The sequence below is a fragment of the Vigna unguiculata genome, chromosome 10 (assembly GCF_037176805.1).
Source record: "Vigna unguiculata cultivar grain cowpea cultivar isolate G323 ecotype 2 chromosome 10, ASM3717680v1, whole genome shotgun sequence".
In the NCBI taxonomy this organism is placed as follows: domain Eukaryota; kingdom Viridiplantae; phylum Streptophyta; class Magnoliopsida; order Fabales; family Fabaceae; genus Vigna; species Vigna unguiculata.
The window spans coordinates 11984011-12008144 of NC_140801.1; the positions used below are offsets into that span (position 1 = coordinate 11984011).

At 29.8% G+C, this 24134-nt stretch overlaps 1 protein-coding gene across 1 annotated transcript; it reads left to right on the forward strand.

Annotated features, from left to right (window-relative positions):
• Nucleotides 1–1158: 1158 nt before the first annotated feature.
• Nucleotides 1159–21016, forward strand: LOC114165870 (serine carboxypeptidase-like 11). The gene is made up of 14 exons (XM_085667899.1): nt 1159–1431; nt 1522–1670; nt 1878–1954; nt 9558–9677; nt 10109–10211; nt 10431–10468; nt 15784–15882; nt 16653–16739; nt 16835–16993; nt 17079–17150; nt 18159–18274; nt 18359–18472; nt 20575–20620; nt 20813–21016. Exons 1-14 carry the CDS (start codon nt 1166–1168, stop codon nt 20894–20896), a joined length of 1530 nt encoding a protein of 509 aa, XP_085524025.1. The 5' UTR covers nt 1159–1165; the 3' UTR covers nt 20897–21016.
• Nucleotides 21017–24134: the final 3118 nt, after the last annotated feature.

Consider the following 24134-nt stretch of genomic DNA (forward strand, 5'->3'; position numbering starts at 1 on the left):
TAAACCTCAATAATATGGAGACATTATAAGATACACCCATAAGAGTGAATATTCTCGTATTAACACTATGACAAATCTTAGTAGTATGATTACATCATGATATTCTTTAATATCATATATTTACAGAATATTTGGTATAAGAGATATGTTGCCACATTATGATTATTATTATTGTTATTATTTAATTAAGGTAAGTTGTTATTTTACTAATATTATTCAATATCACATTACCATTTTTAACAATAGACCAATGGGTTCAAAAACTTTATATCCTCAAGGAAAACACACACTCACATACTCTAAAGAACATATCTCTCTTACCGACTTCAGCGTCGGAGAGTCTTTTGTAAGTGGATATTCCCCTATGCTTCAATCTTCATGAGCATCATATTGAGATCTATCAAAGCCATCAAGATCTTATCACATGTCCAAGAGTTTGCCTTAAGTTCCTGGTAAAACCATAAACCACATCTTTTTTAGTGCACAATCTAGGGATAACTATAACCCACTCACTTTTGAAAAAGCAAGGTCGACATGTGTCCCAGTGATATGCAGTTTCAAATGAATTGGGCACCTTCATTTGGGATACCTGTTGTGCAAAATTATGTATTGCGTTTGCCACTTAAGGAGATAGTGTTTGTTAGTTTAGTATTGAATATATTTTTCCAACAATTTTTTCCACATTTTCTCTAGTACACAGTCTGGGGATACCCACAATCCAAAAAACAAGTGACAAAACAATTTCGGAAACCATTATTCAGAAGCACAATGCAGAATCTAGAAGCACAATGCATTTTCTAAGTGGTTTTGGAATATTGAGAATGAGAAAACGAAAAATTGAAAAACCACTTAAAAAATAACACCTAAGATTATAAGATAAAATTATCAAAATTTAGTAGTAAAAAATATTTTACTATTAAAAAAACAAAATTAATTCAATTAAGCGGTTACAGGTTCACATCGTCAAAATAAAAGTTTGTTAAACCATCATTTTCCTGTCCTTTTCTAATTAAGTATTTCACATGGAAAAAAAAAGTACTCTGAATATAATTTAATAGTAAAATCGTGTTCCTCATCCAAGAAACGATGTCTCTCTACAAAAAAAAAAAAAAGATAGCCACACATTCTGCCGACAAGAGAGCAATCAGAATTAGGTACGTCATTAATGTCTTTTGGATTTTCGGGAATCGATTTGAGATTTATAGGATACCTTGTACGAAAAGAATTTATATATTCAAACATTTTCCAGCTTCCTAAACTTATCACCTACATAGTTTCTAAGATGAACACGTTTGGTATTATCTGTTTCAATTTTGGCATTATTTTTGTGATTGTTCTTGCAGTTTTCGCACGCGTATCATCGCAGCTTGGTTCGAAGGTAGAAGAGCTTCCTGGTTTTGAAGGGCCTCTTCCATTTGAACTGGAAACAGGGTACGCAACAGCGCTTACCCTTTTCTGATTTGAACCCTGTTTTCAACGATTCAATGAATTTTGGGTTTGATAGACATAAAGCAAAAACAGGTATGTAGGATTGGGAGAAAGAGATGATGATATGCAAGTGTTTTACTACTTTATCAAGTCAGAGAATGATCCTACAAAAGATCCTCTTATCCTTTGGCTAACTGGAGGTCCCGGTTGTTCTTCCTTATGTAGTCTTGTTTTTCAAATAGGTAATTCTGAGATGAAAATTTTCTTAGTTGATTTCTTTGATAACAAACACTTGATTCAAGGGACAATCACCATTGAAATATTCATATTCCCTTCAATCTTGTACTTCACCTGACCTTTGTTTCCATTTAGATAGTTGAAAATGATGTGATAGTGAATGCATCCAAATATGAGCTTCACCAAAAAGATTGAATCAATTGGATTTGTAGGTCCATTGCGATTCAAGACCGAGAAGTCCGATGGGAGCGTGCCAAATTTGATCTTGATGCCACACTCATGGACGAAGGTATATATTTCATAATGTATCCTCATTTCACCTTCATTTCATCTCATCTTTAATTTCATTTTCATACAATTAAAATTTATTAAGATTCAATTTTCTTTTTCATAAGATAATAATCATCTTACCTATTATAAAAAAGGACACACTAAATTTTTTTACTATCACTTGACAATTGTAACTTCCCATTTTAATAAATAAACTTAATTAAATGACACGTCACACATAAACAATATTCTGAGCAAAGGTTCCGAGTATAACTCACTCCTTAAGAATATCCAAAAGTTTTAAAAGAAAATCCTAAGGCACATCACGATGTCAATACACACAGGATATAGAATCCAACCGTAATACAATTAAGATTGAAAACAAGTTAATACATGGGCCATAGCCCTAAGAGAAAATCCACTTAGCGGGAACCAGCCCAAGGGGACTAAGCAGCAGAGTCATCATTCCCCTGTTGACCGCGAGAACTTCTCGCATTTGCTCACATCAATAAATTGATGATCATCGCAAAAGGAGAAGAACCGCATACAAGACAACCAACAAGCAAACAGGGTAAGCTAGAGTAGAAAACAGTTTATCATACAATCACATGCTATTACACAATCCAAGCAGTCTATATCATCCAAAACATGTTATGACTTCTCAAACAATACACTAGACTCAGACTCGACTCATCCGGATACATATAATCTAGTCGGATTCAACGGATGCTTGCACTTGTGGTGGATTATCCTGTTCACCCTCGAGCTAAGTGTTACAAGTGTTACAATGTCTCAATCCCCCACACACAAGGTTAGCCCTTAATGAGTTTCCGGCCTCCTGCTACTCTCACCACAAGAGTCAGTCCGCTCTATGTGAGACTAACTGACTTTTTAGAGCGTCAGAATGCAACCTTACCTTGAATCCTTACCAAGTTATATAGATGGGGTACCACCATGAACTCCCACTAACAGGGGTCATGGAATTACGTCCCGACCACTGAAGCACCACCATGGGGTCTCACCTAGAGGCTCATGGGATTATGTACTGACCACAGACCAATCATACTCAATCAATCAAGTAATATTTATCATGCACGTAAATCTCATGTCAACCTCTATAACCAATCCTCATTCCCATCACATGTGGAGTCCATACCAACTCATCCTTCCCAAACCATGAATATAGAATTTCATCTAATACCAATACCATGCCACTTTAATTACCAACCATCTCATACATGCCAGATGTCAAGGTCATGTTAAACTTTTCAATCATAGACCATAAACCATTCTACTCATACCCATTCGCCCAATTCATGCTTTTAAAAGTAATTGAATCAATACACAAGTTCAAGTTAAAGTAAGGAATTAAAATTCTACAGCAATTCTCGCTTAAGGTAGACTGATCTCGCTTAAGCTAGACTGATCTCGCTTAAGCTACACTGGTCTCGCTTAAGCTCAAAATTCTTTCTTAAGCTAGACTGATCTCGCATAAGCTAAAATCTCTCGCTTAAGCTAAATTGACAGCTTTTCACTGGTTTCAACATGTAAGAACACAAAATCCTAAACAACAAAAACTAAAGAAAACACAAACACGTTGTATAAAACGTTGGCATCATATTTTCATGCTTTAAAAGGGTAAACAAATCAATCATGGGAGCACACAAGTATTTAAACAATTATGTTGTCAATCTCGCTCAAACTAAGGAGCTCTCGCTTAAGCGAGATTGAAAACAGAGAGCACTTCAAGTTCTCGCTCAAGCGAGAGGCCTTCGCTTAGACGAGCACTCGAAACCAAAAGGGGGCGAGTTACTGCACTTCTCGCTTAGGCGAGAGCTTCTCGTTTGGGAGAAAAACAGTTCGCTTAGGCGAGCATAGCAGATCTCACCTACTCTCACGCATGCCAAGCCAAAAATCCATCCATAAACAATACACAAATTATTTTCACACCATCAAAAGCACATCAAATCATCAAGAGCACCCAATAGAACCAAAACAAGCACATTATTTATAAAAAAATTAAAAAAAAAATCCTAGCTTCCCTGACCTGGAAAGAGCTATCCAAAAGACTCGTATACCCAAACAGTGAGCACCACAACTTTGGGAACAACTTACTAAGGTGAAGAAGGAATGAGTTCAAACTAGCTTGACCATGGTGTTACTGAGCCCTAGCAGAGTTTCTGTGGAGAGGAAAGGTAAGAGTGAGAGCACTGATTTTGACAAGTGAGTGCAGAATGAAGGACCTTGGCACCCTATGGGCCAGCCTTTAGGCCCAACTGATTAGGGTGGGCCTTTAAAAATAAGGGTAGAAAATAAAGTTGGTCTTACAACAATGATCTTCGTTACTACTCACTTTTCTTTCTTTTAAATATAAAAGTCGACTAAAACTATTTTATTTTTCTAAAAATTGTTAAATAATTGTTAAATTTTATTTATCAAAGTCTCAGATGACTTCAAATCTCAAACTAAAGCATGTTCGTTATCACTTCCCATCACCTTGTTCTCTCCTTTAAGCATCTCTCCACTGACTTGATCACTCTTGGGTTCTGGCCTACTGCCCCACCATCAACACTCTTGACCACTTTTATGTATAAGGACACTCATACCTCTTGCTTCCTCTGTTGGCTTCAACCAAGGCAACAAGTTCACTACCGAGTTGTTCCATTTCCAATTTAAAACCTTCAATTGTTTCCTTCACCATATCGTTTTGGCGTCCTACCTTCACCTTTAATCGCCTAACCTGAAACCATTATTTCACAGAAACCTCAAAACCATAACTCTCCCTGACTTCAAGTCTCTAGTTTGATCTGTATCAATCAACTCTACAATACACCTCAAACTAAGATTTCCTGATTTGGCTTTTTTCCCTACCTCTTTGAGAAACTCCCTTGTACTAGTCAAATGACTTGACCAATGAAATCTCTTCACCTCTTCTCCTCCCAACTTAGACACTAACTTCTCCACCAACTCTTACTCTTACCTTGCCAAGCCTAGATCTTGAATTCTCTTATAGAAATAAGCACCGACTCTTACTTCCTTACTTCTAGGTTGGTACCCTAACTTGAAAACATAATTCAACCACCTCTCATTTCCTTGGTCCAACTTCCTCTATGCAACCCTACACTTCACTCTCTGAATGATCATTGCACACTTTTACCCGATACTCACAAGAATGAAACCTTTGATGTTTTTAAAGAACTGGTCTTCGTAGTAATCACTAGGTCATGAGTAAGATAGTTCTTCTCGTGCACGTCTTACCATTTCTAAGCATCATCTGCCACCATCCCGCTGCGCTACTCTGACCCATACATAAGGTCACTTGTTTGTTTACTCAAACTAATTATCCTTTCATGTTCGCCATGATAAGGAAGCAATCGTCGTTTAGAAACCTTCCTCGAGACCCCTATAAAACTTGAAGAACCCTTTAAACTCCTCTTTTGATAGCCTTAGCGTTCCATTTTCTCAACAATGTATCTATCATTTTAAAACTATATTCCTTATTAGCCACTCCAACCTTAGTCAATACTCTTCTTGAACAGCTTGACACACCACAACTTCTTTTTAAAGATTCACCAAACTTGCAGTCATCCTGGTGATTATACTGAGTTTATACCATTATGTCTCTAACAACTCTTTCACTTGTTTCTCTTACTTCACAATCCTAGCATAAATCCTCCAATTAGAAACTATTAGCACAAGTTCTATTTCAGACCCAAAAGTGAACTTCAGCACTCCAAAGCGAAAATTCTAATATTTACTTCAGAACAAATCTATAACTCTTCTACCACTGAGATTCCTTGCGTCTATTTTTCGCTTGCCTTTGTCGTATAACTTTGATTCACATGACATCATGCCCTCACCTTTCAGCTTGATCCACACTTGTTACACCATTACTGACTCATCTCTTTAAATCAAAGGATACTACTTCATTGGGGATCACATCTCCTAAGAATGAGATTAAGAAAACAACCAATTCACCCTTGAGATTATGTCCCAACCTTGTAAAGGAAACAATTCAAATTGGCTTTGAATTTAAATCCTTTGGTCACCATAAGACATGAGACCCACCCGAGTAAACGTCACTTGACTGCAATTGTAGCAAACCACCATCTCAACTCCAACTCCCTCTTGCAGGCACCCATGACTCCTTTACCATATGGGCGATACCAAGAGGTATATCATCCCACAAACCCATATCCCAAGCACCACTTTTATACTTTGTATCCTCGAATTTGATCATTTGTGCTACTCACTCTAGCACCAGCTATCATATACACCATTTCAATTTCTTCAGACTTTTCTTCTCCTTTCATTCCTTAGTGTATTTTGCCCCCACTAGATCTTGCCATTCCTACAAAACCCAACACTTAGATTTCTTGGCCTCAGCCCAAGGTCAATTGTTTTGCTCATGTAAACTACTTTTCCATGAAACATCCTTCTACCAACTCCAAAGACCAATCATCTCCTTCTAACTATCCAACCTAGTACGAAACCTTTATGCCACTTCCTTTTTTTATCCACATATTATTTTTTTTCCTTTACTTAGGAAACATTATCCTACTTGACTGATTCGTAAGCTCTACTCCATTTTAGCCTCCAACTAGAGATTTGTCGTCTTTTTACACTTCATGGTCTTTATCTTTCTCAGCTTGCTCGATGCCAAGCAATCTCATTATTTTCTACAACCCAGGATTTGCCAATTGCTTCTTTTCCACCAATCCAAGAAAACACTTGATATGGCCATACGACCAAATTTAATGACACTTCTCTTAACATTACATGTATTTGTAGAACTCTGAACCCCGGCATTACCGGAATGTAGAACCAAGTTGATTTTTCCTCAAACGTTGTTACACTTGCATGCACTGATATCTCCCATATATTCTAACCTCTAGATTCAACTTATTTTGGAAAACTTGCGGTATTTGATCCCAAACTTGTCCTTGAAGCTCCCTTAGTCCAATCGTTGCTAAACTCCAACATCTTTTCTCAAACTACTAACCCAAACTTACCTTTCCTTGCTCAACGGTATACATCACACATCAACTTCCTATCTTTGAGGCAAGAAGTTGTCTCAGAGACCTCATCCAACACTTGTAAAGGTAAGCAGGCCAAGTTGACATTGAATATGCATTCCCTTATTTCTATAGACACCAGACACAGAGCACAAAGGCATAACAAGATAAACTAGAACATACGAAGCAACACTCCATCATTTATAGACAACCAAACCTTTTTGTCTGTCACCCTTCTTTCCCTAACAAGTAGAATTAAGAAAGAAAAAACAACCTTTAATCTAGTCATGAGTGTGCACCCTCATAACATTATCAAGGCGTTTTCTGTTCTCAAAACTTTTGGTTTCACTTACAAACTTAACTAGACATGACTACTCACGCCCGCGAGGCATGACAAACCCACAACCTCGGGTCATGTTAAGGACGAACTGCTCTGAAACCATAAATGTAACGTCCCATTTTAATAAATAAACTTAATTAAATGACACGTCACACATAAACAATATTCCGAGCAAAGGTTCGGAGTATAACTCACTCCTTAAGAATATCCAAGAGTTTTAAAAGAAAATCCTAAGGCACATCACGATGCCAATACACACAGGATACATAATCCAACCATAATACAATTAAGATTGAAAACAAGTTAATACATTGGCCACAGCCCTAAGAGAAAATCCATTAAGCGGGAACCAGCCCAGGCGGACTATGCAGCAGAGTCACCATTTTCCTGTTGACTTCGAGAACCTCTCGCATCTGCTCAAATCAATAAATTGATAATCATCGCAAAAGGAGAAGAACCACATACAAGGCAACCAACAAGCAAACGTGGTAAGCTAGAGTAGAAAACAGTTTATCATACAGTCACATGCTATTACATAATCCAAGTAGTCTATATCATCCAGAACATGTTATGACTTCTCAAACAATACACTAGACTCAGACTTGACTCATCCGGATACATATAATCTAGTCGAATTCAGCGAATGCTTGCACTTGTGGTGGATTATCCTGCTCACCCCCGAGCTAAGTGTTACAAGTGTTACAATGTCTCAATCCCCCACATACAAGGTTAGCCCTTAATGAGTTTCAGGCCTCCTGCTACTCTCACCACAAGAGTTAGTCCGCTCTATGTAAGACTAACTGACTTCTTAGAGCGTTAGGATGCAACCTTACCTTGAATCCTTACCAAGTTATATAGATGAGGCACCACCATGAACTCCCACTAACAGGGGTCATGGAATTACGTCCCGACAACTGAAGCACTACCATGGGGTCTCACCTAGAGGCTCATGGGATTACGTACTGACCACAGACCAATCATACTCAATCAATCAAGTAATATTTATCATGCACGTAAATCTCATGTCAACCTCTATAACCAATCCTCATTCCCATCACATGTGGAGTCCATACCAACTCATCCTTCCCAAACCATGAATATAGAATTTCATCTCATACCAATACCATGCCACTTTAATTACCAACCATCTCATACATGCCACATGTCAAGGTCATGTTAAACTTTTCAATCACAGACCATAAACCATTCTACTCATACCCATTCGCCCAATTCATGCTTTTAAAAGTAATTGAATCAATCCACAAGTTCAAGTTAAAGTGAGGAATTAAAATTCTACAGCAATTCTCGCTTAAGGTAGATTGATCTCGCTTAAGCTAGAAATTCTCGCTTAAGCTAGACTGATCTCGCTTAAGCTAGAATGGTCTCGCTTAAGCTGGAAATTCTCGCTTAAGCTAGACTGATCTCGCTTAAGCTAAAATCTCTCGCTTAAGCTAAACTGATAGCTTTTCACTGGTTTCAACATGTAAGAATACAAAATCCCAAACAACAAAAACTAAAGAAAACACAAACACGTTGCATGAAACGTTGGCATCATATTTTCATGCTTTAAAAGGGTAAACAAATCAATCATGGGAGCATACAAGTATTTAAACAACTATGTTGTCAATCTCGCTCAAACTAAGGAGCTCTCGCTCAGGCGACAGGGTCTCTCGCTCAAGCGAAAAGCTTTCGCTTAAGCGAGATTGAAAACAGAGAGCACTTCAAGTTCTCTCTCAAACGAGAGGCCTTCGCTCAGGCGAGCACTCGAAACCAAAGGGCACGAGTTACTGCCATTCTCGCTTAGGCGAGAGCTCCTCGCTTAGGCGAGAGCTTCTCGTTTGGGCGAAAAACAGCTCGCTTAGGCGAGCATAGCAGATCTCACCTGCTCTCACGCATGCCAAGCCAAAAATTCATCCATAAACAATATACAAATTATTTTCACACCATCAAAAGCATATCAAATCATCAAGAGCACCCAACTGAACCAAAACAGACACATTATTTATAAAAGCATAAAAAAAAATATTATCTTCCCTTACTTGGAAAGAGCTAGCATCCTCATTTGACTTTAATTTCATCTCATAGTTAATTTAATTTTCATACAACTAAAATTTATTAAGATTCAAAATTTTTATAATAAGATAATAATAGAAAACTAAACTGAAAAATAATAAAAATTTAGCTGAGTAATAAGAACTCAGTTACATTTTTAACTTCAAATTTAATAAAACCTAAAATAATTCTTTTATTGTGTTTTGTTTTGACAGGTGTGTAGCATTATTTTTGTGGATTTGCCTTTAGGAACAGGCTTCTCGTATGCCAAAAATCTTACTGCTAATAGAAGTGACTGGAAGTTAGTTCACCATACTCATCAATTTCTTAGGAAGGTACGTTCACTTTCATCATGTTTTGTGAGTTTTTGTTTCATTAATTAAATTTTAAGTTAAAAATTTAACTGAGTTCATATTACTCACTTAAATTTTTATTATTTTTTCAGTTTAATTTTCTATCAACTTTTCTGATAGAAAAAAATTGTTTGATATACGATTGTTTGACAATTTTTAAAAAAATAAAATTGTTTTAGTCAAACGATTAAAGATAAAATAATTTTATAATTTATAAATAAATACAAATCTTATTTTACATGTTAGATTTTGATTTTGTGAAATTAAGTTAATATTCACTCTTATCGTGTTTTGTGAGTTTTCCTAGTTTCATCACCAAATTCCCCTTTCTTAAGCATTTTGAAAACAAGCTACCATAATTTTGATCATTCTTTTATTAAACTACAATCCTGGTATGGTAATGATCTTTGTAGTGGCTGATTGATCATCCTGAATTTATTTCAAATGAGTTTTACATGGGAGCTGATTCATATTCTGGCATACCTGGCCCTGCCATTGTTCAAGAAATTTCAAAAGGTATGAAATTTCAAATCTTTTAGTTTCACATCTCCTAACATATATTAACTGTAAAAAACTGCTACATTTATTGCATAAGTTAAGGACAGTTTTTTACAAGATTGTTGTGCAAACTAAATCTCACTTTACATTTAACTATATATAACATATAAAAAGCTTATCATGCATGGACATATATAATAAATCTTACAATTATTCTTCGATTTCTTTGATGAACAGGAAATGAAATTGGTCTTCAACCACCGATAAATCTCAAGGTTTGCTACCAGTTTCTCTGTCCGTGCTTTTACTACAGACAAAATAAATTTCTAGAGACTGAGTTTTGATAACTAAGTTCAATTTTCAAAACCCCAAATCATTCAAGGAATATCTTTTCGGTTACCACTCTAAAGTCTAAATTGATCTTAAGATATTTTCAGGCAGCAGTGGCGGACCTTGGAAGGTCCCTACATGTCTCTAATGGTGTGTTTGGATGAAACAATTCAAGAGGGTAATTCATTTATTTGGAGAATTTGAAATTCTTTTTAATGAAATGCTTTGTTTGGATAAAGAAATTAAAAAGCATTTAAAATGTTTCTTAAAGTATTTCTATTAGCTAAATTAGAATAAATTCAAATGCCCTAAAAAAAGGTGAAATTTGAAATTCTTCTCATCAATCTCACACTTTGGACTCAATCCCAAACAAACCCGGCAAACCCGACAACCATGACAAACTAGGCTGGTCATATGATCCAGACAGATTGAACGGGTCAACTAGGCCCAACAACCCAGTCGGGTTGGGCGAACCCGATGACCTAGACAGACCGGGTGACTTGATGACACATACAGGTTGGACGGCTTTGACAAATCAAACAGGTCGATCAAGTCCGACAACCCACACTGTTTGGACGAGCCCGACGACCAAGATGGGTCGCGTGGGCTTGACAACCTAGTGGGGCCAAGCCAGGCCAATGACCTAGACGAGTCGAGTTGGGTCGGGTCATGCTGGGCCAGTTTGACGAATTTGATGAGCATGATCGGTAGGTATGGGCCGTCAGACTTGTTTGGATCATCGGGCCGACCCAGACTATTTGGGTTTTTCGGTCGTCTTGACCCATCTAGGTCATCGAGTAAGACCAATTCGGCTAGGTAGTTGGGTCAGCCCAACCCATCTGGATCATCAAGCCCGTTTTCAAATTTATCATGAACTCAAAACATAATTAAGCCTAAAATAAATATTGTACAAATTAAATTTATCTCACAAGAAATTCAATTGTTTTTTTCCAAACAAGAAATTGAAATGTAAGGTATTTTAATTTCTTTATCCAAACAAGTTATTTAGAAAATGAAGGGGATTTAATTGCAAGCAATTCAAATACAGAGCATTTCAATTTCTAACCACGGTTGAAATGCTCCATCCAAACACAAGGTAAGATTTTTTAATTTTTTTTAAATACTTTTTTTTAATTTTTTTAGATTGATTTTTACTTTTTTATAAAATATAATATTTAATATTATAAATAATAAAATAAAAAATTAAATATAATAAAGAATAATAAAATTTATTGAGATATATTTTTCTCTCTCATTTCAAGTTTTGTATTTATTTATTACTTTTGCATCTCCTTTTTTTTATTTTAAAAAAAATAGAAAGTTAGATATAAATTCATTTTTTCACTCTATGTTCTCATCCATTTTCTACTATTACATTACATTACATATTAAGAAAAGAATATACTACCAAAATTACTACATTGACCATTTTCTTTTATTGACACGTATTATTAAAATTAATTTTTGTGTCATGTTAAAATTCTGGTACAAATTACATATTAAGAAAAGAATATACTACCAAAATTACTACATTATCCATTTTCTTTTATTGGCACGTGTCATAAAAATTAATTTTTCGTCATTTTAAAACTCTGGTACAAAAAGACTCGGGTTCAAATTCTACAAAACTCAATTTGTTTTTATTTTTTCATTTATTTATGATTTCAACTACAATATTAATTACAAGTAATAATATTATTTGTAATATTTTTATGTGTTTATTATAATATTATATTAATATTAATTACAATTTATATTAATATTATTATTAGTAATTTAAAGGTTAAATAAATATAATAATAATTATATTATTATTCTAAAAAGATTTGAAATAAAAAACAATGTGTATACATGCATGAGTCACATGCTATTATAATTATTTCGTAAAATCCATTAACTGCACTATATTATGATATCAATTCTATTTATTATATTTAGAACTACAATTATTATTACATCACTTAGATTTAGTACTACATTACTTTAATAACAACATTTACAACAATATAACATAATTTTCATAATATTTCATTACATAATATTTTTACTACTTTATTATTTTAATATACAAAATAAAAAAAATACAACTGTTGTGTGAGCATGGGTGAGTTTACTAGTTTGTTAAAAAATTTTGCAAGAAAATATTTTTTCCCGTGATTTTTTCTAAGAATCTTAATTGACAAGTAATTCCTTCGTGGTTAATTATTTCCTACAAAATTATAAAATTCGTAAGTATTTTTCACAAAACCTTTATGAAATGTGTTTTATACAAAATATTTTGCAAAAAAAATTGACAGTAATTTCATACAATTATTTTTTTAATAATAAAATTGTTAAGTATTTTCTACAAAAAAAAATTCATTATTATATGAATTTTTTTTAGTAGCAAATTATTATTATTATCAACAGCTCTAACTATAATTGTAATTATTATTATCAACTATCATTATTATTATCAACTATAATTATTATGATCATTGTTACTTCCAACTATAAGTATTATTATCATTATTATTAACTATAATTATTTCTATTATTATATTACTATTATAGTTAGAGCTGCAATTTTCCTACAAAAAAAAATCATTGTTATATGAGTTTTTTTAGTAGCAAATTATTATTATTATCAGCAGCTCTAACTATAATTGTAATTATTACTATTATCAACTATCATTATTATTATCATCAACTATCATTATTATTATCAACTATAATTATTATGATCATCGTTACTTCCATGTATAAGTATTATTATCATTATTATTAACTATAATTATTTCTATTAGTATATTATTATTATTATAGTTAGAGGTGCAATCTTCTACAAAAAAAAATCATTGTTATATGAGTTTTTTTAGTAGCGAATTATTGTTATTATGAGCAGCTCTAACTATAATTGTAATTATTATTATTATTATTAACTATTATTATTATTATTATTATCAATTATAATTATTATGATCATTGTTACTTCCAACTATAAGTATTATTATCATTATTATTAACTATAATTATTTCTATTATTATATTACTATTATTATTATTAATAAAAAATATAATTATTATAATAGTTATTATTATTATTATGGTTAGTTACACATCTTACTTTTACTTACCATATAGGCATCATGTTTCAATTTGTTCTTTTTATTTGTTTTGTTGTTCATTTATCTTTACATTTGAACAATTATTTCAATTCAAAATAATAGTTACTAAAATTAGTACAATAATAAAACTAAAAATAATTTTTTATTATAAATAATTATTTAAATTTAATATATAATAATTAAAAGGATATAATTGAAAAAACAAAAAAAGACACCAAAGATGTTTATCTCTTTATATATGTAATTGTATTATTATATTATTTTTATTTTTTACATGATATTATTTTAGTGTTATTATTACTATTATTAATTATTATTATTATTATTATTATTATTATTATTATTATTATTATAGTTAATCATACATCTTACATTTATCTACTACGATATTATATTTCAATTACTTGCACTTTTTATTTATTTTGTTGTTCATTTTATCTCTAGATCTGTGTAACTTTTTGAATTAAAAAAATAGTTATTGAAATTAGTAAAATGATAAAACTGACAAATATTTTTTTATTATAAATAATTATTTAAATTTAACAAATAATAATTAAGAGGATGAAATTGTAAAAATAAAAGAGAACACACAAAATATTTACCTCTTTATTCATGTAGTTGTTGTATTATTATTATTTTTATCACTACGAGATACTATTATAATGGTGTTATAATTATTATAATTAGACACATACCTTAATTTAATTTATTACAGGATCATATTTCAATTACTTATCCTTTTTATTTGTTTTATTTTTGATGTATATCTTTATATATAATTATGGATTATTATGGTTAACATTGGCCTTAGTGTTAACATTGACATTAATATTTATAGCATAAACATTATTATTATTATCATTAGTTTGTTATTATTGGTATTATTATTATTTTTATTATTACTATTATTACTATTCATAGTAGTGTTATTAATATAAGTGTTTTCTTTTTTAATTATAAAAAACATTGTTATACTAAATACTTTTACTGAATAGATTTTTAATCTTTTAAAATTTTTATAATTTATAATTAATATTATTATTAGTATTTTTAATGGTTAAATAAATATAATAATAATTATATTATTATTCTAAAAAGATTTGAAATAAAAAAAACAAAATAAAAACGTGCTTACGTCACAAGTCACATGCTATTATAATTATTTCGTAAAATTAATTAATTGTACTATATTATGATAGCAATTCTATTTATTATATTTAGAACCGAAATTATTATTACATCACTTAGATTTACTACTTCATTACTTTAATAACAATATTTACAATAATATAACATATTTTTCATAATATTTCATTACATAATATTTTCACTACTTCATTATTTTAATATACAAAATATAAAAAAATACAACTCATGCGTATGCACGAGTCAGTATACTAGTTTAAGATAAAAAAAGGCAACTCTCTCATTTCTCTTGATAGGAAAATATTAGTTTGATATTTAGTTTTTTTTTTTCATCTTCTAAGTTTTTTTATATTTATTTTTTTATGAATGTAAAAATAAAAGTTATATATGTACTATATGTTTTTTTATAACCATTTCTTAGATGTGACTTGATTACCATATTTATTTTTTTAGTAATTATGTCTCTCAATCTTTGATTAGATGTTGATAAATTATTTTTTAGTCTTAATTTATTTTAATAGGTATATTGATGAAAAATAAAACAATATATTTATTTTTTTAAAGTGATAAAAAGAAGATACCCTTGAAGATCAAAACAATACAAATCCACTCCTTCACCTATTTTCAAGCATGTTAGGAATTCAATTGTTGAATTAGAGAACCATTCCTAAATATTCAAAAAATTATAAGTGAGAAGTTTCATATTAATTCTTTTAAATTACAAGACGAATGTTTCTGATTAATTCCTTGGAATTTATTATAAGAAAGCGTTCTCAAATGTGGAAATATATAGGGGAAGAGATTAAATTAAAAAAAATTATTTAAAATGAGTTTCATATCATATATAATTTCAAAACTATACTTTTTTTTTACTATAAAACATACAAGGATTTCAATACTAAATTATATATACTTTTGTTACATTAGTAATAATTAAATATATAAAATTTGAGTATATTATTTTGGTCCCTTCAAACTTTCTTATCAAGATCCACCACTATTTTCAGGGATATCTGCTAGGGAACCCAATAACAACAAGGAAAGAAAAAAATGACCAAATCCCATTTTCTCATGGGATGGGACTTATTTCTGATGAACTATATGAGGTAATAAAAGTGTTCTTCTTCTCTTTAATAATGCTACTTGCATTGTACTTTTGAGTAAAGTTTGTCGCAACCGCTGAACTGCTGACTTTTTTTTTTATCTCGACAAGGGTTAGTTGTTAGGGTTAAGAATGTTTTTAATTTATGGATTTTGAAAGAAAAATAGAATTGATCCATGTTTGAAATTTTGATATATTTTAGTTTTCAAATTGTAAAAATAATGAATATAGTCATTTTCATTCAATTATCTTAAAATATTTGTACATGTGAGATGCATTTTTCCTGTAAATATTAAAGTAGAGATGTGTTGGAGTAAACAACTCATATACTACTAAAAGTATACTTAAGCCTTGTTAGTATTATGTGAGGGGAGTTGAGCACATATCTCCTATCCTCCCTTCTAACGTACCAAAATGAAGTGATGACTTAAATTGTGTGTGAAAATATTTAGGCATCCTTTTTATATTGATAAGTACATTCTAATCAACCAAAAATTAAGAGAGTGATATTAATTACTCATAAATGATAGGAATAATTTATTGTTATGAAAAATATCAGTTATATATGCTATTTTCAGAGATATCGTGGTAGATCTTATATTATTTCAAAAATTTATATAATGACCAATACATAACTGATAAAACAAGTTGCTTATTAATAAATTATACGTTGTTTGTTTAAAAGTGTATGCTGATTATTCAAAAATAGTATGCTACTTATTAAAAAATAACTTGTTTAAATGACATGAATTCTTAATCATCATGAATGGGCAGTCACTGAAGAGAAATTGTAAAGGAGAATATACATATGTAGATTCTACAAATGAGTTGTGTTTAAGAGATCTCAACTACTATGATGAGGCAAGTAAAAACCATCCTAGTTCTGTGTTCTGTGTTCTGTTTTATTTTATTTTTGTTTATTGATCGTAATAATAAATATTATTTGTTATGTTCAGTTGCTTTCAGGAATCAATACATTCAACATTTTGGATCGCTATTGCAAATATGATTCTGCTAAGAAACATGAAGGTCCATGGATAAGATCTCTGACTCAAAACTTTGAGTCTTCTCTTAATTCTCATCTCACAGAGTTAGACTTAGACACAAGATGCCAAGTAATTCTTGCGTACCTTAAATGCACTCTCAAACTTTTTGTCCACCATGGTTTCAATTTTATTTCACCATTTTACGTTGTTGCAGACATATCGTTTTTTCCTTGTCACTCAATGGGCCAATGATGAGAGCGTTCGCAAATCGCTGCACATTCGAGAGGTTTGACATAATATTTTATAGTGTTAAATATGGTTTTGGTCCCTTAACTTTTAGTAAATTTGGAGTTAGTCTATTTTGAAACTTTGAACTAATTTAGTTTTCCATCTTTTGAAATACGTGGATTTAGTTCTTTTAATCAAATTTTGTTAAGTTTATTTGACATTTCAAACACATTTCATAATAGTATTTGACTTAACATTAAAGTAAAAATGTGTCAAACCGTAGGCAGTTTTGTATTTAAGGTCTTTTTGAACTGAAATTTGTAAAATTGAGTCCGTTGAAATTTTTTTTAAAATAGGGGTAAGTCGTCAGGGTGGACGATGACATTACAGGTGAAGTCGTCTCCCACCCTGTCAGTTTCTATTTTTTTTTTCTTAAAAAAAGTGAAGTGAAAAAGTGAAGTCGTCATCTCTCAAGTAACGACTTCACTTTTTTTTATAATTGATAACCCCACAAAACCAGCTTGGAAGGTTTAGAGGGTGGAACAATGCTTTAATGAATTGTCCAAGAAAGTTTACTAGGATATGCTCTAACCTGACTCTGGTACCATGTTAGTGGTGAGCTTTAAGCCTAACTCAACTCCACAAAATTAGCTTGGAAGGTGAGGTTTGCACTTCACTTATATACTATGAAATTGCCTTATCTTTTGTCGATGTGGGACTTCCAACAAAGATCCTAAAATACAAAATTGCCCAAACTATATAAACAACTCAAATACAATCCTGAAATCCATACGAAACATCAAATAAACCTAACAAAATTTGATTAAAAGAACTAAATTCACATATTTCGAAAGATGAATTACTAAATTGGTCCAAAATTTTAAAATGAACTAATTCCAAGATTCACCGAAAGTTAAGGGACAAAAACATATTTAACCTTATTTATATATATATATATATATATATATATATATATATATATATATATATTGGGATGTGTGTTAAATCAAATAAATTGATGATAGTGATTTAAATAAACTTTTAATCTTTTGTATGTTGATTGCAGGGAACCAAGGGCAAATGGGAACGTTGTTGGAGTAGTGATTATGAGTATGAGATCTATAGTAGCTTCCCGTTTCATGTAAATCTGAGTGCGAAAGCATATCGTTCTTTAATATATAGGTGAAGAGTTTTATATGTTTTGTTTTGAAAAATTGTGTTTGCATATGTTTTGTGTGTTAAGGATGTTTGGTGTTTTGTTGGCAGTGGGGATCATGATACAGTTGTTCCTTTCATGTCGACTCAAGCATGGATCAGAGCTCTGAACTACTCCATTCTACAAGATTGGAGGCCATGGCTTCTAGAAGATCAAGTTGCAGGGTGAGAATTCATTTATGTTTTTGGTTTTTTAATTTTTAATTAAATTTGAAATTAGTTCATTTTTTTAAATTTTGATCTAATTTAGTCATCTAATTTTAAAAATACATAAATTTAATTTTTTTAACTAAACTTTATTAAGTTTATATGACATTTAAATTGTGTTTCATGATAACATTTGAGTTGTTTATATTGTTTTACATATTTTTACTTTAATACTAACTCAAAAACACGTTTTAAATATAAATAAATTTAATAAAATTTAATTAAAAAGATTAAATTCACCTATTTTTAAAATTATAAGATTAAATTTAACCAAAATTTTGAATATGTTATGAAATAAAGCGAATAATAGAGAGAGAATAATAGATAATAGAGAAGAGAAGAAACAATAGAAAATAGAGAATAGGGAGAAACTCATCTGTGTATTATTATTGATAGGAAGAGTCCTATTCATAGATACAACATGTAATCCATAAAGGAAACAAATCAACCAATTTAATACAAATATTTAAATAAAGAGTAATAAATCATATGAGTATCAATCATATGAAATCACATGAGTAAGTGTATCAAATTAATGGACAATCATTCATTCATAACACTCCCACTTGAGTGTCCATTGATAAATTGATAAAAGAATGTGTCTCGTTAAAACCTTACTAGGAAAAATCCTTTGGGATAAAAACCTAGTGAAGGAAAAAGAGTACATCATTTTATATAATAATGTTCTTTACATCTTCTATTTCTACCCCTCATGTAAACTTACATCATTAAGATGACAAAGTCCAATATTGTGGACCAATTGCTGAAAAGTTCTTCTTGGCAAAGACTTTATAAATAAATCTGCCAAATTTTTACATAAATGAATCTTTTGGGATTTCAACCTTTTCGATTAGTTTATTTTGCATATTAGCCCCCTTTCTCATTCAAGAGTGAGTTATCTTTGGAACCAATAGGTCTACCACGCTTCAAACGTGTTCACATGAGTTTTTCAACCCTTTTATTTCGCATCATAATAACTGATCATGTCAAACAAGACGATCATTTTGATTTGTAAACTTCTGGTTGGGCAAATAAAATCCTTCAAGGATTTTCATATAAATATGATTCTCAAAAGAACCGTACTAACAGGTTGTAACATCATCCATTAGATGTAAATGCAAACTTGTTGTGCAACTAGGATAATCGAATATTGCAATGTTAGTGAACATGTTTTTTTATTTCACTAGATACAATCATTAAAGTAATAAAGTGAAACTTTATAAATACAATCATTATAGATACAATATGTAATCCATAAAGGAAACAAATCAACTTAGTTAATACAAATATTTACCATAAAGAGTAAAAAATTATATGAATAAATCAATAGACAATCATTAATTCATAACAGAATATAAATTAATTCTAATTTTTATTAAAGTTAAGAGATTACAAACGTATTTTTAAAATTAAAGAGGGGGGATTTGAGCCGCTATCAAGTTGAAAGAATTTATATTTTAAACTTAAAATATTAAAAATAATAGATACGTGAGGTTTTCTTTATTTATTTATATATTTGTTCGTTTTATTGACTTTTATTCAACACAAGAGTTTCAATTTAAAATTTAATAATATTTTTTAAGTGTGAACTTCTTGATAGTATGATACATTCACTTCCTTTTTTTAGTGAAATCATCTTTTAATCATGAATAAATTATTAATGGTTGTCTAAAAATCTTTTCACAAAGACTTTCTAATGTAAAAAATCTATAAACTTGAAATATTTCACCTAGTTTCACCTAATTTATACTCTATTTGTTTAAGTCAGTTATCAAAATAAACCACCATCAATTTGATACCACTTATTATTATATTTTTTTGTTTTGTGTGAAATGATCTTAAAGAGATTTATCATTGATATATTATAATTTTTTTTATCAACAAAAGAAATATATAGCACAGGAAACAGTATGATATGTCATAATATAAAATTACCAAGAGTGAAGATGAGTTCAGTGAGATTAATATTGTAGGCATTTAAAAAGCAATCTTTACTTTTTTTTAATGATAAAAAGTATTTACTATTATACTAATTTGTGAATAATTTGCATTCCACGCAGATACACAAGAACATACTCTAATCAAATGACATTTGCAACTGTGAAGGTAAACATATCAGCATCCAATTTAGATATTTTAACTGTTCTTTCCTTATATTACAACATTCTATGAAATTTAAATAAAATGAACAGAATTATTATTATTTTTATTATATTAAAAATAAATACGTAAATATTTATTCTACCAAACTAAAAATTAATATTTATAAGTTATTAATGATATCATAACTGGTTATAGGATTCAGGACACACAGCTCCTGAGTACAAGCCTGAAGAAGGTTATGCCATGTTCAGCAGGTGGATAGCTAGTAAGCCTTTGTAACTGAAACACAATATATGTCTCCAAATGTAATATAAATTATCATCAATAAAATATGTTGTAATAATTTTTGAATTAATATGTTACCGATGGTTTGCAAATTAATTTAAATTTTTTGCTAAATTTTTTGTGTTGTCTCTTTATTTTATCTTTCTTTTTAATACGTAACAGAAAGATAACACAAAAAATCTCAAAGATAGTTAAAAAATAGTTAATACGAACACTACAATATTATATTGTGATATTGTTAAGTAACGAAAATTATATCAATATTAAAAAATTTAAGAACTATAATATAAAAAATATTTATTATTTGAAAATAAAAGGAGATTATTTTCAAATATATATGATCTACTACAGTGGCTAATAGAACCATAAACTCAGAGTGAATCATCGAGTTGAATCTTTTTCGTCTGCTTCATGCATTACTTACAAGTGGACACACACAGTGGCAGAACTTGGACTAAAATTGTAGGGGGGCCAAATTAGATTTGTTATATATAATTTTTTTTAGAAGAAAAACTATTCATTTTTTTCTCTTCATTTCCTCTTCTTATAACAAACACATATAATAGTAGAATTCAAAAAAATATTACTATCATTCGCTATTATATCATGATACCAATTCATGAATACCATTTTAGATCAAGCATTCGTATCTCATCAATTTGATTTGGTGGTATTGTCAAATTTGATGTCGTTTTTTTTAGATCACATTCTATTGAATTGTTAAATTCATTATATGTAACTTTAAAGATTTGTTTTATATTGTCTTAAATTATTGGTTCTTATTAAATTTCTCAAGCTTAGTTAACGTAAATGCATTTCTTTTTCATCTTCATCACAAACCTTCCTCTTTGAAAAAAATGAATCAATTTTTTTACTTTGTATCATAATTTTTCTAATATAAATTTATCACCTCTTACCTATTTAGAATAAATAAAATTTATATTCACAAATCACAATTATCACAATGCAAAACATAATAAAACTCATACTACTTTAATTAAATAAACAATACTGTATAAATTCAAAACTTAAAAAAAAAATACCATAAGTAGCGAAAAACACAAAATCCCTAAATTTCATAATTAAGGATTATAATAATTTAGGAAAAATTATAATTAGGGTTCATACCAATTTCATAAAAGAATCCCTAAAATCATAATTAAGGGTTACATTAATTTAGGATAAACTTAATTTGGAAGAAACATCCTAAAAAGAATCATAAACTAACATACATAAATCATAATAAGATACAAACCTTGATTTGTGATAGATCATGCAAGAATGTATACATGAATCTCAATCTATGTGTTTCCAACCTCTATTTCCCAACCTTTGTATTTATCTCTCTTCACATACTTTCATGATAATTTACATGATGAAAAGATCTTATAGTCAGAAAAAAACCCTAATCTCTTTTACAAATTAATGTCTCTATTAAAATTTTTTATTTTATCTTTTATTATAATTTTTCATAATATAATTTTAATATAAATAATATATAATATAATTTTAAAAAATATATAAATATATATAAAAAAAAATTCAAAAAAAAAATGGGGGAGCCGTGGCTCCCCCCTGTCACGTCCTAGGTCCGCCAGTGGACACACAAACATCAGCCCAATGAACTCCAAACGATACTCTAGAAGAAAATTTCTAAATAGCCATTTATTTAAATATTAATTTATAAAATTAAATGTTATTGGTTATTAAAATAATTATTATTATAAATAAAAAATTATAATTAGTCACTAAATTGATCTTTAAAATTAGCTACCATGATTTTAATTATCAAAGGAAATTAATTACTACAAATTAGCTATTTAAGTTTCGATTACAAAATGAATTAATTTCTAAATTAGTCTCTAATTAATTAGTAAAAAATTTAGTAACTAATTATATTTTTTATTTATAATAATGACTATTTTAGTAACCAATAATTCTCAATTTTATAGATTGGTATTTAAGTTGGTCAACTATAATTATTAACTATTTTTTGTTTCTAAAATTGATTTCTAATCGAAGATTTTCTTATAGTGATGTAAAACATGTAAATGATAGGTATCCATGGCTAATGTCACCCATTTTTATGGTTTCTCAAGTGTGAAAAACATATAGACAAAAATCGGAGCAATGCTGACTCAATGGTAAAGTGAGCACTCGCTTTAGGCCTCAAGGACAAGAAGGCCTCAACAAATTTTTTTTACTACTAATATTTCTCTATTAAATAAAATATAAAAATATGTTTAAAAAAAAAGGCCTCAAATTTTTTTAGTACTAATTAATATACCTCTATTAAACTAATTATAAAATTATGTTTAAGATAAAAAAAAAGGCCTCAAAAAAATATTTTATTACAAATGTAGCTATATTAAATTAATTATAAATTTATGTTTATGAATAAAATTTAATTAAATTATTATTAGTGTATTTTTATTTTTATTGGTAGTAAAAATGATAATTAATGAGTTAAAACATTTTTTTAATAAATTATAAATTAACTATCTTTATTCCCTTATAATCGATCTGGATTATATTTTCTTTTTTCTTATCTTTCTATGACCTCTCTTACTTCTTCTTACCTTAATTTCTTCTAAGAGTCCTTTTTTGGGGGTTTTGGCATATTACATCCCTTAAATATCTTGAATCTCATGTTATCCGTGTGTACCAATTTTTTCATCCTCATTTATGGTTAGAATGCTTTTTCTTTCAATTTGTGTTGTTGTTATTTTTATTTTGTTTTGGATTTGTATTAGAATTAGAAATATGTTTCTTTTGTCTAATTTTTTTTCGGTACTTTTAGATTTACGAGTTTTGAGATTTTTGTTTTTGCAGATATCTTGAGGAAGAATTGATTCTATTTTACAAAACTATTAATTAAATTATGATTTAGTCTTTTGATGGATAATAGATTAATTTGAGCATAATGCAAAGTTGAGTTTTCTGTAGAAAGATAATTCAAGTTTTAGTATGTTTTTTCTTTCTATTTGTGTTGTTGTTATTTTTATTCTATTTTGGATTTGTACTAGGATTAGAAATGTGTTTCTTTTGACGACTTTTGTTTTTCAGTCCTTTTAGATTTACAGGTTTCGAGAGTTTTTTTTTGCATATATCTTGAGGAAGAACTAAATATTTTTACAAAACTATCAATTAGATTATGATTTATTCTTTTGGTGTATAATAGATTAATTGAAGCATAATTCATAGTTGAGTTTTTTGTAAAAAGATAATTCAA